Source organism: Oryctolagus cuniculus, chromosome 9 (genome assembly GCF_051225735.1).
Source record: "Oryctolagus cuniculus isolate XC-2025 breed Fujian yellow rabbit chromosome 9, ASM5122573v1, whole genome shotgun sequence".
NCBI lineage: Eukaryota > Metazoa > Chordata > Mammalia > Lagomorpha > Leporidae > Oryctolagus > Oryctolagus cuniculus.
Window position 1 is genome coordinate 71,618,555 of NC_142875.1, and position 16,913 is coordinate 71,635,467.

At 42.7% G+C, this 16,913-nt stretch overlaps 1 protein-coding gene across 1 annotated transcript in view; it reads right to left on the reverse strand.

Moving 5' to 3' along the window:
• Positions 1-16,913, reverse strand: part of NEK5 (NIMA related kinase 5) — a 99,213-nt gene that overhangs the window by 73,942 nt on the left and 8,358 nt on the right. Inside the window, 5 exon segments of the mRNA XM_089304204.1 lie at positions 1,913-1,967; positions 6,049-6,135; positions 8,562-8,632; positions 8,716-8,799; positions 11,218-11,315. Of these exon segments, the coding sequence (XP_089160330.1) occupies positions 1,913-1,967; positions 6,049-6,135; positions 8,562-8,632; positions 8,716-8,799; positions 11,218-11,315 (395 nt within the window).

Genomic DNA, 16,913 nt, shown 5'->3' on the forward strand with positions numbered 1-16,913 from the left:
GATGCAAATGTGCTATACACAGTATTCTCTAACTTGGACTTTTTTATGTAAAGCTTTTCTGCATGTAAAGCTTAATTACTTTATTTAAATTTTTATTTCTACGCAGTTCTTGTATATTTTTATGGGGTACTGCGCAATATTTCAACACATGCACAGCATATCCCTTTCTTAACCTTTCTTTGAAAAATATTTATTAATTTAATAGAGATGCAGAAAGAGACAGACAGATAGACAAAGACAAAGAGCTCCCATCTGCTGGTAGACAGACAGGCAAAGACAAAGAGCTCCCATCTGCTGGTTCACTCCCCAAATGCCTTCAACAGCAGGGGCTGGGGCAGGTTGAAGCTGGGAGCCAGAAGCTCAATCCACGTCTCCCACATGGAGGGCAGGAACCAAAATATTTAGGCCTGCATCTCAATTCACAGTAGCAAAGATATGGAATCAACCCAGATGTCTGTCAACTGAAGACTGGATAAAAAAATTATGGGATGTGTACACCGTGGAATACTACACAGCAGTTAAAAATGAAATCCTGTCATTTGTAACAAAATGGATACAACTGGAAAAACATCATACTTAGTGAAATAAGCAGTCCCCAAAAGACAAATACTACATGTTTTCCTTGATCTGTGGTAACTAAAAGAGTACCTGAAAGGTAATCTATAGAAGTGAAACTGACACTTTGAGATGCAATGACTTTGAATAGCCCTTGTCTCAACTGTTGAGAACAGTTTATTTTTTTTCTTACTATTCATTGAACTTTTTACTTAGTATAAGGTTAATCTTATGTATATAAAGTTAATTGAAAATAGATCTTAGTAAAAAATAAGAATGGAAATAGGAGAGGGAGGAGGAAGAAGGATGGGAATATGGGTGGGAGGGAGAGGGGGGTGGGAAGAATAAGTATGTTCCCAATTGTGTGTATGAAATGCATGAAGTTTGTATGCCTTAAATAAAAGGTTTCTAGGTTAAAAAAAAGTATTTAGGCCATCATCTGAAAACCAGCATGGTCTTCAGTGGCAAAAAACTGGAGTCAGGAGTAGAGGTGGAACTCTCAAACCCAGGCATTCTGATATGGGATGCGGACATCTTAACCACTGCGCTAAACACCTGCCTCCTGCCCCTTATCTCTTCTTCTTCTTCTTTTTTTTTTTTTTTTTGACAGGCAGTTAGACAGTGAGAGAGACAGAGAGAGAGTTATAGACAGTGAGAGAGAAATAGAGAGAAAGGTCTTCCTTCTGTTGGTTCACTCCCCTAAGGGCCCCTACGGCCAGTGCTGCACTGATCCAAAGCCAGCAGCCAGGTGCTTCCTCCTGATCTCCCATGTGGGTGCAGGGACCCAAGCACTTGGGCCATCCTCTGCTGCCCTCCCAGGCCACAGCAGAGAGCTGGACTGGAAGAGGAGCAGCCAGGACTAGTACCCAGCGCCCAAACCAGGACTAGAATCCGGGGTGCCGGCATCGCAGGTGGAAGATTAGCCTAGTGAGCCATGGCGCCAGCCAACCCCTTATCCCTTCTTATCTTTGGAGCCTACCAGCTTCCTTTTTTCCAGGTATTTATACATTGTTGGAAACTGTAGTCAATGCACTGTGCTATGGAACACTAGAACTTTCTGCTTCTGTGTTTTGGTACCCACTGTCCATCCAATCTTCCTCTATCCCCTCCCTCTTTCCAACATTTCCAGCCTACAGTAATCACTACTGCAAGTTCAGATAGGTAACTTTTGACTTCCTAATATTTCTTGAACATCTTAGTATGTTGGGGCATACAGGTCTATCATTCTTTTTAATAGCTTGTCCATATAGTTTTTAACAATCTAATAAAGTCAAACATTAACCTTTTTCTCCCAAAAGTTAACTTCATTTATCTGATTTCAATAATTTGAGATTAATCTGATAATGGGCATACTTACAGGGTGTTTGAGTGTGCAGAGTTCATATAAGACACAGCCAAGAGACCAAATATCCCTAGGGAAGATAAGAGGTTACTTGTTAAGAAAATAACCACGGATCTGAGTAAAAGCTTTTATGCTTCCTGCACCTTACACTCATGGAACTTCAGAAATTTATATAGGTTGCTCCATTTTTATAAATGCTTTCAGATATATTACCAATTCTTTTTCTTATTACACTGTGAGGTAAAATAAAAACCATTTGTGCCTTTTGGGAATCCTAGCAAAGAATATGTAAACTTTGCTACAACTGGATGGATGGTCCAATATTTACTGCAACTTCATGTGCTCAAAGAAAACCGTGAATATGATGAAATTTTGAGCACTTTGAGGAGGGAGGCAGGACTCAAACATGGATTTGTTTTGACTCAAATTATAAAATGTGGTTGATTTTGAAGGTATATTCTACTACAGACTCTTTTTTTTTTTTTTTTTTTTATTTTTGACAGGCAGAGTGGACAGTGAGATAGAGAGACAGAGAGAGAAAGGTCTTCCTTTTGCCGTTGGTTCACCCTCCAATGGCCGCCGCTGCAGCCGGCGCACCGCGCTGATCCGATGGCAGGAGCCAGGAGCCAGGTGCTTTTCCTGGTCTCCCATGGGGTGCAGGGCCCAAGCACCTGGGCCATCCTCCACTGCACTCCCTGGCCATAGCAGAGAGCTGGCCTGGAAGAGGGGCAACCGGGACAGAATCCGGCGCCCTGACCGGGACTAGAACCCGGTGTGCCGGCGCCGCAAGGTGGAGGATTAGCCTATTGAGCCACGGCGCCGGCCCTCTACTACAGACTCTTGACAGAACCAAAGTTATATTAAGTGATGAGCAAAAGTCCTGAAATAAACATTAGAAAAATATATTTATAATACATGACTTGAGTTTTGCTCTTTACAGAGTTAGCATTTAATAAATATTTACATGGGGAGCTGGTGCTGTGGCATAGTGGGCTAAATCACTGCCTTCAGGACTGGCATCACAGATGGGCACTGGTTTGAGTCCTGGCTGCTCCATTTCCAATCCAGCTCCCTGCTAATGTGCCTGGGAAAGCAGGAGAGGATGGCACACGTGCTTGGGCCCCTGCACCCACATGGGAGACCCAGAAGAAGCTCCTGGTTCCTGGCTTTAGCCTGGCCCAGACCCTGCCGTTGTAGCCATTTGGGGGGATGAACCAGTGGATGAGAGACCTCTCTCTATCTCTGTATCTCTCTCTCTCCTTCTTTCTCTCTAGTTCTGCCTTTCAAATAGATAAAATAGATAAAATAAATCTTAAAAAATATTTACATGAGATTGGTATAATAAGGAATTATTCTATAGAACAAAAAATATAATTAAATCTACAACAGCAAAGAAAAATAATGAGAAGACAGGTCGTAAAAGAATCAAAACAAGCTAACGTAAATGGCTATACCAGTTAGTAATGCTTCCTGTGTGTTTGTGAGAGTGCGCACAACAGTGACAGAGAGGGAGGGAGAGAACCTGATACTAAAGGACTACATACAGCAGATGATTATAGAACTAATTGGAAACAAAGTTGAACTGCTTTCTACAATTCCCAGAAATTCACCTGCCATTTCTCACCACACAGATATTTTGCCTTTATTTGGTCTTCTAGTCTCCAAACTTCTCTCTTTTCCCACAGCGCCCTCTGTGGCCAGTATGGTGAATTCACAACCTTCAGGGCTCAGGCCCCATCTAACCTAGGCCACCTGTAGTCCTGACACCACCCTCTGTGTGACAAACCAAGGAATGGTTTGCTGGCCTAAATGGGCCAGCAGCTATGCTGGTGGTTATTGCCAATATCTTTCGGATTCCAAAAACACCAAATCTGCACATCTGAAAGTGTTTCGGTATTTAAATGTGGACTCAAATTCTTAAAAAAAAATAGTTACTTTTTATTTCATTTGAAAGATAAAGAGATAGACAGACAAAGAGACATTTTTCCATCCACTGGTTCACTTCCCAAATGGCCACAAAAGCCAGGGCTGGATCAGGACTCAATTTAGGATCAAAAGCAGAAGAGCTGAAACTGAAACCAGAAACTGACATGGGCTCAGGGTACCAAGCAGTGTCTTAACCAGTGCAACAAATGTCTGTCCTGATGCAAATTCTTTTTTCTTTTTTTAAAGATTTACTTTGTTTATTTGAAAGGCAGAGTAACAGAGAGAGCAAGAAGAGAGGCAGAAACAGAGAGAAAGAGAGAGATCCTCCAACCACTGGTTCATTCCCCAAATGGCCGCAAAAGCTAGGGCTGAGCCAGACCAAAGCCAGGAGCTTGAAACTCCATCTGGGTCTCCTTTATGGGTACAGGGGCCAAAGCACATGGGCCAACTTTCACTGCTTTCCCAGGCCATCAGCAGGGAGTTTTGCTTGGACCAGCCTCACTCCCATCCTGCATGGTTCTAGCTGCATTACTGCACAACATGAAACCAAGCTCCTTGGTGCCAAAAGATGTCTCAAAACAAGCAAATAAACAATGCCTGTTATTTTATTATGCTTTGCCTTCCTTCTTTCTCTTTCAAAATCTAACAGCCAAATATCCCTTGGGCGTTTTCCTAAACAAATGAACAAGGAACGCTCAATGGAGTTAACTCAGTTAACCATTAACTCAGCCTTCCCTCTAGGTCAAGTTAGTGGCAGTGGCTCTTCCAGCCAGTGGTTCACTCCCCAAATACTGGTAACTGCTAGGGTTGAGCCAGGCTGAAGCCAGGAGCCAGGAGTTCCATCCAGGTCTCCCACATGGGTTTCAAGGGCTCAAGCACTCAGGCATCATCTGCTTCCTCCCAGGGTGCATATCACCAGGAGGCTGGATCAGAAGCAGAGGTGGGGACTTCATTCCAGGCACTCCAACAGGGGATGCACTGGTCCCAAGCAATAGCTTAACCTGCTGTGCCACAACACCTGCTCCATTGGTAGGTTTTAAAGCTGGAAGTCACTTTAAAGATCATCTAGCCAACACCTGTTTGTGAGAGGTTGGAGAACTGAGAACCACAGAGGCAGGCTGACTTTGTCAAGTCAGTGGATGAGCCAAGACTAGGATTCCCAGCTCCTAAGCCAGTGCAGACACCACTGCTACCTACCTGACATATCTACAACATTTTTCTGCAATAGATTAAATAATAGGCAATGATGGGCATCACACTGACTGCAGCTGTCAATATTATTTCTTCTAAAACAAAAAAATAAATAAATAAAATATTATTCCTTGTATCACTTGTATATTTAGATGAAGAAAAATTTTTCTAGGGGCTGGCGCTGTGGCTCACTTGGTTAATCCTCCATCCTCTGCCTGCGACGCCGGCATCCCATATGGGTGCTGGGTTCTAGTCCCAGTTGCTCCTCTTCCAGTCCAGCTCTCTGCTGTGGCCAGGGAAGGCAGTGGAGGATGGCCCAGGTGCTTGGGGCCCTGCACCCGCATGGGAGACCAGGAAGAAGCACCTGGCTCCTGGCTTCGGATCAGTGCAGTGCCGGCCGTGGCAGCCATTTGGGGGGTGAACCAACGGAAGAAAGACCTTTCTCTCTGTCTCTCTCTCTATAACTCTATCTGTCAAATAAAAAAAAATTTAAAAAAAGAAAAATTTTTCTAAATTAGTTCAAAAGCTTCAGGGAGCACTAGTCAGGGATAGTCGCTGGGATCCCCGTTTTGCATATGAAGAAAATGAAATTAGAAGAATATCTGAAGAAAAAGAAGAGATTAAACTCTACTTTCTGAAATCTTAACTCACTGTTGTCCATCGAATTTTTTTCTTTAATTTTCTTTATGAATTTGAAAGGCGGATCTACACAGAGAGCGGCAAGACAAAGAAAGAAGTCCTCCAACTGCTAGTTCACTCCCCACATGACCACCAATGGCTAGGGCTTGGCTAGGCCAAAGCCAGAAGATTAGAATTCCACCTGGGTCTCCTACATGGGTGGCAAGGGCCTATGTGGTTGGGGTGTCTTCTGGTGTTTTCCCAGGTGCATTAGCAGGGAGCTGGATGGGAAGCTAAGCAGCCAACTGGTATCCATATGGGATGGCTTCCTTGCTGGCACAGGCTTAACCAGCTGTGCCACAACACCTGTCCATCAGATTTTACTAACATTTTCAAACTAGTAATTAGCAACTCACGTTTTATTGTTGTAGGGTTTATTCTGACAGATCTCTGGAGACAGGTAGTAAGGCGTTCCAACACAAGTTCGAGCAAGTTCCATGGAACTAATAAATTACATAAAAAAGAATGGTTTATTATATAAGAAAAGGCTTACTTATGCAAGCAAAATATATAAAAATAACACAAAATTTGAAACATGCACATATTAGAAGAAAGCAAAACTGTACACTGCTAATAGAATGATAAAATCACTTTTTTTTGCTTGTTGGGATATAATCAGTTGATTTTTTTAAAAAAATATTTATTTATTTATTTGAAAGGTAGAGTTACAAAGAGGCAGAAGCAGAGAGACAGAATCTTCCATATGCTGGTTCACTCCCCCAGTGGCTGCAACGGCCAGAGCTGGGCCGACCTGAAGCCAGGAGCCATGAGCTTCTTCCGAGTCTCCCACACGGGAGCAGGGGCCCAAGGACTTGGGCCATCTTCCACTGCTTTCCCAGGTCATAGCAGAGAGGTGGATTGGAAGTGGAGCAGCTGGGTCTCGAACCAGCATCCATATGGGATGCTGGCACTGCAGGCAGCAGCTTTACCTGCTACACCACAGCACTGGCCCCAATCAGTTGATTTTTAAACTTATAAATAGCTCCTCCAAAATTTTTAATGGCTTAAAATTTCTACAAAGCGATATAATGGTTATGTTCTAAAAATCTCTCCGATGGACAAAGACCTCATTTTACAGTTATCAAAGAAATGTAATCTCATGATTTAAAATTGGGAAATAAGAAACTGAAAAAGATTACCTGGAATTTTTGTACCCCAAAACAACTATTGTTAAAATTTCTGATATATTTTTTCCATGAATATTTTTCATATAGCTGTGATCAAAGTGCAATTAAAATTCACAACTCCATTTTCTTTACTTAATATCCCTACAAACTATCAAGAAGTCTTCAAAATCATGAGTGGTTCTGATATAAAACGAGGGTGTAAGTTAGAAATTAGCCTGTGTGTGAGAGGGGCCTGAGGAAAACAGCATGTGCAGAAGCTCACCTTGGAAGCAGCCCAGCATTGACACTGCAAAGTCCTGCCCAGACCCTGGTAACTTCCCAGGTGGTCTCAGCCCCTCCCCCGGGAAGGCTCCCCAGGACAATCCTCTCTTCTCAGCACCAAATGCGTTACCAGGCTTGATAACACGAGGCAGTAAAACTTTCACAGCCTTCCTCTAAGGCAGGCACCACGGGGAGGCTCCCCTGCCCAGCGCCAGGAGGGCTCCCTAGCCTGTTAATACTGAGTAGTAAACCTGGGGACGAATTTTCCTAATTTACACTCAGCAAACCCTTAGTCCTGGATAAGAGAAACAGTTAATGTGCTCAGCTCTCTGCTCTCCGCTGAGCCGCCCACCTGGCCTGTCAGGTGTATTCTCTCCATTCAACCAGGTAACCTTGCTTTCCCCCAGTCTGAGTGACTGGGAACTCTCTGTCCCTTCCGTTCTGATGGATGCCCTGCCCCCAATAAAACTTTGCTACTTTGCTCTGTCTCACCCCTGAATTCTTTCTTGCACAAACACAAGAACACCACCACTCATCTCTGCTAACAAGGATACATCAAAAAGTCTGTGGAAAATGGAATTAAGAGATAAGTTGACTTTGGTGCAAAATATTTTGAAATCCACACATATGTGAGGTCTTTATAAAGTCTATAGAAAATGCATACTATGAAAACTATGTATGAATTTCAACATTTTTTGCACCAAAATAATCTTTTAGTTCATTTTCTACAAACTTTAAGATTAATTTATTTATTTAAGAGGCAGTGTTACAGAGAGAGGGAGAGACAGAAAGAAGTCTTCCATCCACTGGTTCACTCCCCAAATTGCCGTAACGGCCAGAGCTGGGCTGATCCAAAGCCAGGAGCCAGGAGCTTCTTCTGGGTCTCCCATGTAAGTGCAGGGGCACAAGTACTTGGGTCATCTTCCACTGCTTTCCCAGGCCATTAGCAGGGAGCTGGATCAGAAGTGGAGCATCTAGGGCTCGAACTGGTGCCACGGCACTGGCCCCTTTCTACAAACTTTTTGAAGTATTCCCATATATTTGGGTACATGAGTTTCATTATTTTATTTAACCATTTTTCAATTACCAAGCATTTAAATTATTCCAAATCTCAAATTATTCCTTTGGAATAAATTCCTAGAAGGAAAACATTTAAAATCTTCTTCATAGATATTACCACCAAATTGTCTTCCAAAACAGTCACAGCAATTTATTCCCCTAGCAAGTATAAACCTGTTTCTCTAAATTCTCACAAGCTTTATGCATTTTCTAGTCCCATATTTGCTAAACTTGTATCATGCTACACAACATTATCATCATCATTTTGTTATGCCACAATTTCTTTTTGGAACTGTAATCTCCAGCAAAGTACCATCTGAATTGTTTAATTCATTTCTATAAAATTTCCTCAAATTATTTGTACAACCAAGTTTATTTTGGCTGCTTTGAATAGAAAAAAAAAGATTTTTAAAAATACTTACTTATTCAGGACTCTTGCTATACCAAAGTCCCCAAGCTTGGCAACCATTCCATTCTTGCTCAGAAAAATATTCTATAAATGGAGAAAATGTTATGTTTATTGAAATACTGCAAGAAAAGAAAAGTCCATTCTTTGTCTTCTCTTTGTGCTATTACCTGAGCTTTTATGTCCCTGTGTAAGATCTTCCTGTCGTGAATATGTTTTAGTCCTAGAGAAATTTGCACAAACCAACCCAGGATCTGTAGAGGGGACATAGAATAAAACTAGTCAACAGTCGGGCATTCACTGAAATGTCTTCATGATTACATGCAGAAAGAGAGAGATGATACATTTTTCTATGTGTGGGTTTATAGGAATGAAACAGAGATATTTTATCACATTATTTTTGTTTTACAGCTAGAACAATGGAGGCACAGAAAGGCAGTTCAAACATTTTTGGGTCTCAAAGGGAATTCCAGATACAGGCACATGAGCAGGGAGCTGGCATGGAAGTGGAGCAGCCGGGATGCCTGTGCTGCAGGTAACGGTTTTACTTGCTGCGCCCCAGTGCTGGCCTCATATTCCAGATATAGAAAAAGATAAGCAGCAAGGGAAAGAGGGAGACATTGATTATTTTCTTTTTCTTATTTGACACTGGGTTGCTGATGGCATCGGGAACAGGAGACTGCAGCCCTGTTTGTTGATAGCACTGATACCACTGGTTTTTCCTTTCCGTAGAGGAAGATGCTGAGGACAGGAAGAAAAAGGAACAAGTCGAGAACTGATGAGGGTATTAGAGATTGTAATAAAACATCTATCTATGTATCTGATATAAAAGCCAACAAAAGTTTTACTTATAAATCTTAGCTTTATTTCTTAGTCATGATTTTTATTTTATCTTAGTTGGCCATGTGCCTCCTTATTAAAATGTGTCTTATGGGGGCGGCGCTGTGGCATAGCAGGTAAAGCCACTGCCTGCAGTGCCGGCATCCCATATGGGCACCAGTTTGAGTACTGGCTGCTCCACTTCCAAGCCAGTTTTCTACTATCGCCTGGAAAAGCAGTAGAAGATGGCCCAAGTCATTGGGACCCTGCTCCCACATGGGAGACCCAGAAGCAGCTCATGGTTCCTGGCTTTGGATCGGCTCAGCTCTAGCCGTTGTGGCCATCTGGGGAATAAACTGGTGGATGGAAGACTGCTCTCTCTGCCACTGCCTTTCACATAAAATAAATAAATCTTTAAAAAATAAAATAAAAGAAATGTGTCCTATGTTTACAGAAATTCATTTAAACTATTCTAAAATTTCAAATTATTCAGGAAGAAAAAAATAATAGGGAATAGAAGCTATATCCCAAGTATTTAGTTGTTATTTTAGTTCTTTCCCAACAAAGGGAAGCAGAACTCAAATTTTTCTTCAAAAGCATTTTTAGGAGTCAGCACTGTGGCGCAGTGGATTAAAGGTCCTGCCTGCAGCACCGGAATCTGAGATGGGCGCTGGTTCAAATCCCAACTGCTCCACTTCCAATCCAGCTCTCTGCTATGGCCTGGGAAAGCAGCAGAAAACGGCCCAAGTCCTTGGGCTCCTGCACCTGTGTGGGAGATCTGGAAGCAGCTCCGGGCTCCTGGCTTCGGATCAGCTTATCTCTGGTTGCTGTGGTCATTGGGACAATGAACCAGTACATGGAAGACCTTTCTCTCTCTCTGGCTCTAGCTGTCTCTGTAACTCTGTCTTTCAAATAAACAAAACAAATCTTTTTAAAAAATTTAAAAATAAAAAATAAATTTTAAAAATCATTTTTACAAAATGTAGCAAAAGAATACCCAGAAAGAAAGAAAAGGGAAGGTTTCTACAGATAAACAATTTAATATATAATAGAAATGAGCATAGGGATAATACTTGATTAAATTTGTGGAGATTAGAGATACTGACTTTTTAATCATTCATACATATGAAATACTCAACTTAAACTCTATAAAGAAATTATATGGGCCTGAAGCTCTTAGATGGTAAAGTAGAACAAAGACACAAATGGCCAAGAGAAAGATGGTGACTATTCACCTCACCTGTGCTACTACTTGAGGCAATGGCCTCACCCATCAATGGCATGGGCCTTAATTCAGATTTCTCGCCACACACACACATACCTGTCTCCTTCATGAGTACAACGCCCAAGCGGGTCCCAAAGGAGGCTTGAAGTACAGAAGAGAAATGTGTTTGTGCAAAGAGCAAATGGATACTAAAGCCATTCATCTTCACCCTTTCTCCTCTCTTAACAGCCACTAAAATTAAATAGACATTGCTAAGATCTTCCGTCTTCCCTAGCAGAGTAGGATAGCTATTTTAAAACAGAGTGCCAAATGATAAAAGGAAAGAGTGAAGCTATAAATATGTCACATTTCAAATAACCAAGGACCATCCACAGTCAGATGCTTTTTAAGCCAGGAAGATTTATCTCAGAGGCATCCTAAGTGAGACTGTCCAAAGAGACTATCTTTTCTCAAGAAGATCTCATTGCTCAGAAAAGGTAGAGTTCAAGTTCAATTGCAAACATGTTTTGGTCTGAATTTTCCAAGAATATTGATCCACTCTTTCAAGTTTCATACAAACTTATGACATTTTAAATGTAATCCTTCCTCTCCACATATAGATTAAACAGCAAATTAGAAATGATTTTACCTGATCTTCACTAAATAACACTCCCCGCTGTCTGCTGATCCTTCTCATGAGATCCCCTCCATCACAATATTCCATGACAATAAACAGCCGATCTTTTTCTGTAAGAAAAGGCATCATTTGGCGCTGGAGGGGTTCAGATATTTATCAATCATTTGCTTGCTAAGTTTCAGAAAGTGGAGGATATAACAGGAAAAAATACCATATATAATAGTTCACAACTCTGGCTGTGGAGTCAAGATGGATGGCATTCTATGCCCATTTGACCACTGAACATTTCCTGGCTCTGTAACTCTGGGCAAGTCACTTTCTTTGTGTCTCAGTACCTCATCTGTAAAATGCAAATAATTCAGAAATATCCTACTAGGATGGCGGGAAAGATCAAATGAGTTCATCCATGTCAGATGCATAGAATATTGCCTATACATGAGAGTGTGGTGAGAGCTATTATGATTAATACATTACTATAAGGATTAGAAATCTGCTGGAAAAGTAGCAGCTGTGAATCTCTCCTAGTACCCCAAGATTAAGAGCCCCTTCTTATGTTGGGGTATGAACACGTGCATTTATTCAGACATGTTGTTGAGTACAATAGCAACTGTTCTTTCTGGTGGACTTCTCCTAACCTACTCAGTAGATTCCTGGACACTCTCCTGTAGTGTTGCCTACTCAAGGTCATCACTAGTGACTTCTGGGCTCTCTGTTTTTCTACACACTTCTGTTCCCACCGATTACACTGATGCTTACCGAGACCCTTGTGTTTTCTCCAAATCTTCTTATGCCACTTATGCTTGTCATTGTAACTATTATATAGACTGATGTAGTAGGAATAGAAAAAGAAAGATAGGATTATTTCTATAAAAGACTACATTGAATGTTTTGGAGGACTCAGAAAAATTGACTAAAGAAAAAAAATGCCATTTACCTAAACGTTGGATGAGACAAGTAAAAAGTTAGAAAAGCTCTAAGAGGATTGTGAACACAGATTATTCAGAAATTTTATTCTACACTAAAGAAAGGAAACAAAATTCTAAATAAGAGGCAGAGCTTATATAAGAAAGAATATTCAGAACTCTAGGTCTGTGAACTCAATGCCTTGGTCTTGCATCAAAAGTTTGACAAATGTGTTGTGTTTTTATCTGTTAAATTTGTTTGTATGTATTGGGACAGGAGTTCTGGCATAGCAGAGTAAGTCATTGTTTGGGACATGAGCATCTCACTGGGTGCCCCGTTACGTCCTGACTATTCTGCTTCCAATCCAGCTTCCTGTAATACTCCTGGGATGCAGCAGATAATGGCTCATGTACTTGATCCCTGACACCGTCGGGGAGACCAGGGACATTCCTGGCTCTTGGCTGCAGCCAGAGGCAGCTCTGTGTGTTATGGGCATTTGGGGAATGAACCAGTGGATAGAAGATCTCTGCGTCTGTCTCTCTGTCTCTCTCTTTGTGTCACTCTGCCTTTCAAATATGTAAAAACAAAAAAAAATATTTTAAACAGTCATATGATTCCTATGGGTATCCCAGGCAGCTGCTTAATTGCCATGCCAAATGCCTGACTCCCCAATCTTTTTTCCTTAAGGAGTAATCCATTTACTCATCCACATACTTTTTTTTTTTTTTTTGACAGGCAGAGTGGACAGTGAGAGAGAGAGACAGAGAGAAAGGTCTTCCTTTGCCGTTGGTTCACCCTCCAATGGCCACCGTGGCCAGCGCGCTGCGGCCGGTGCACCGCGCTGATCCGATGGCAGGAGCCAGGAGCCAGGTGCTTTTCCTGGTCTCCCATGGGGTGCAGGGCCCAAGCACCTGGGCCATCCTCCACTGCACTCCCTGGCCACAGCAGAGAGCTGGCCTGGAAGAGGGGCAACCGGGACAGAATCCGGCGCCCCAACCGGGACTAGAACCCGGTGTGCCGGCGCCGCAAGGCGGAGGATTAGCCTAGTGAGCCGCTGCGCCGGCCTCATCCACATACTTTTAACAAGGACATGTGATCAGTAAGAAATGCTATGTTAGGGATACAGAGCAAATAAGCTGTCCTCCTGCTCTGTCTAGTTGGGGAGTCATTCCACATTGTGTGACCAGTGCTGGATTGGATGTCTGTAGGCTTGAGGGTGTAGAGAGCATAGAGAAAGTGACAGGGGGCCGGTGTTGTGGTTCAGTGTGTTAAGCTGCTGCCAGTGATGCATGCACTCATATGGGTGCTGGTTTGAGTTCTGGCTGCTCCATTTCCAACCCTTGATCCAAGAAAATGTGCCTGGGAAAGCAGTGGAAGATGGCCCAAGTGCTTGGGTCCCTGCCACCCACATGGGAGACCCAGAAGAAGCTCCTGGTTTGGCCCAACCCTGGCCATTGTGGACATTTGAGCGATGAAACAGTGGATGGAAGATTGCTCTCTGTGTCTCCCTCTCTCTCTAACTCTGCCTTTCAAATAAATAAATAAGAGAAAGGAAGAGAGGAGGGAAGGGAAGGGGAGGGGAGGAGAAGGGAGAGAAAAGAGAAGGGGAGGGAGGGGGGAAGGGAAGGGAAGGGGTGAAAATTTGACTGGAGATCTAAGAAGGCTCCTAAGAAGATGCTCCCAAATATACCCTCACATCTGGAGATCAGTTATCCTCAGCACCATACTACTTTTAGAATTGATTTTTGTTGTAACTCAGTCATTGAAAGAACTACAAAGGCAAGGAAGGGATGGCAACTTCAAAACCAGGGGGGAATCAGAATAAGGAAACTGAGGGGTCCACTTCATTTCCTTTCCACTAACCTCCATTGGACTCAGCCTTACACTACACTGGCTTTTGGTGAAAGAAACGGACAGGTTCAGGATTATCATGGTTGAACCAACTCAGACTATTCAGGCAAATGAGCATTAACTAGCTCTAATATAAGCATATCTTTTTTCCCTATTAGTCAGTGTTAATTTCTTTTCTGTTGTTTAATATTTATTTGAAAGAGTGACAGAGAGACAGACAGAGAGAGAGAGAGAGAGAGAGAGAGAGAGAATGAATCTGGGCTCCTGGCTTCAGTCTGGCCCAGCCCCAGTTGTTGTGGGCAACTGGGGAGTAAACAAGCAGATGGGAGTGCACTCTCTCTCTCTAACTCTCTCTCTCTTTCAAAAAATACAAATAAATAAACTTTATCAAAATAAACTTATTTTTGAATTCCATTTTCTATGAACTTGAGAAGTTATCCTCATGTTACAAATGCCACAGGAGTGATAAGCAGTAAGAGCTGGAGGCACTCAGAGCAAAGGAGAGAATCATTTCAGGTTTATAAGGCGGCATCTGTGTTTCCTCTTGATGGAAGTGTAATACTGGAAAATGCAGAAAGGAAGAAAAGGATAACCCCAAAAAGGAAATGCAGGGTGCACTACAGGCAGTACTTTTTGGACCTATAAAGCTTATGGATCACAGACCTTGCAAAACAATTAAGGAGCACTAATATTAGGCTTGTGGGGCCGGCGCTGTGACATAGTGGGTAAAACCGCTGCCTGCAGTGCCAGCAACACAAATGGGTGCCTGTTCAAGTACCCGCTGCTCCACTTCTGATCCAGCTCTTTGCTATGGCTTGGGAAAGCAGTAGAAGATGGCCCAAGTCCTTGGGTCCCTGCACCTGAGTGGGAGACCCAGAAGAATCTTCTGGTTCCTGGCTTCAAATCGGTGCAGCTCTAGCCATTGTGGCCATTTGGGGACTGAACTAGCATACAGAAGACTTCTCTCCCTTTCTGCCTCTGCCTCACTGTAACTGTGCCTTTCAAATAACTCTTTTTAAAAAAATTAGGGCTGCAATCTTTATTAGCCAAGTCCCGACATATATTATCTGTTAATATAATTAATCAACTCTAAAACACACTCTTGAAAAATCAAGTTTGTGTCTTACAGATGTTAGAATCTTCTCATCAATTGCTGTAGGGCCAGCAGTCTTAATGTATTCACTGTGTGCATAATTTTTAAAAACTTCTTAAAAATTGAAAAAAAATTATTTGAGAGACAAAAACAGACAAAGGAAGAGAGATTCCATCCCTTGGTTCACTCCTTAAATACCCACAGAAGTCAGGAGCTGGGCACTCAGTCCAGATCTCCTACATAGTCTTCTGCTCTCCAGGACAGGCACTGGCAAGAAGTTGGAGTCGGGAACTGGAGGCGGGTACTGAATCCAGGCGCTCTGATATCTGCTGTGGGTGCCTGAGCCAACATCTTAACTGCTAGGCCAAATGCTTGCTCCTGCATAATTTTTAGAATACATTAAAAAATACATTAGCCAATTTTATTTGCTTACATTTTCTTATTTATATATGCACAATAGTAATATAAAAATATGTTTAAGTAAATCTAAAAGAGGTCTGTCTATACATATAAAAATCGTAAGTGATAAGAAAGCACTGTATCAGCATCTGTCAGCATTTTTTCTTTTGCATTAGCATGCAATGATGCCTCTTACAGTCATTTGATGAAATATCATCTACTATCACTATCATTCCACAAAATAAAGGCATTTTAATACCAAAAATCTGGGAAGTACACACTATCAGAATAAAGAATAAAAAACAAATCTCCTCCTATTTTCTTCTTGATCATTATACTCTACCCACAATGACATCAGGGAGGGTTCTATGAAGAATCTGAGATTCTACCCTACTAACTGGCTGCTTTCTACTTCACAAATGCTGGCAGAAGTCATGAGACTCCCAGGTAAGAAACAAAGGATGTTATTATGTCTGGCAAAAGCAGTAGCCAGAGCTTCATATTAACACTGGTTCTCTATGTCACTGAAATCCCACAGAACCAACACAGGTGGGTCTAGATGGACACCAGTACATGGGGTGGGCTTCATCACACCGAGGGCAGGGAAGCTACTGCTTTCTTTTTTTATTTTTATTTTTTTGACAGGCAGAGTGGACAGTGAGAGAGAGAGAAAGGTCTTCCTTTGCTGTTGGTTTACCCTCCAATGGCCGCTGCGGCCTGCGCACCGCGCTGATCCGATGGCAGGAGCCAGGTACTTATCTTGGTCTCCCATGGGGTGCAGGGCCCAAGCACTTGGGCCATCCTCCACTGTACTCCCGGGCCACAGCAGAGAGCTGGCCTGGAAGAGGGGCAACCAGGACAGAATCCGGTGCCCCAACCAGGACTAGAACCCGGTGTGCTGGCGCTGCAAAGCGGAGGATTAGCCTAGTGAGCCACGGCACCAGCCAGGAAGCTACTGCTTTCACAGTGAGAAGGAAGCAAGGCTGCTGTCTTCAGGGAGATGTCACCTCATCTTCGAAAGTTGCTCTCAGCAAACACAGTCCTGAGAAACAGCCCAGGTAGACAGTGGCCAGGACCTTGCATTCTTGGGATACCCAGCAGTGGATGCTAAAGGCCCACGGTGAGCTGTTCTCCCAACAGCTTCTGGCTGGTCCTTTAACACATCAGGCCTGCTCTTGCCTCATGCCTTTGCAGTGTTCATTCCCTTAGCCTAGAAGGTTCTTCCTGAGACATCAGCAGGACTCTTTCCTTACCTCCTCCAAATCTTTGCTCCAATGTCACCTCCATTAGTCCTTCCAGACCACTCTATTTAAAACTGCACCCTCCCACCCCCCATCTCATTCCATTCTATTTTCTGACAGCACTTGTCACCTTGCTATATAAAGTAAGCTCATGAATTACATTTACATTTGTCCTCTGTCTCTCCCTACTCCCTAGCTCCAAGAAGGTTAAGTCCCATAGT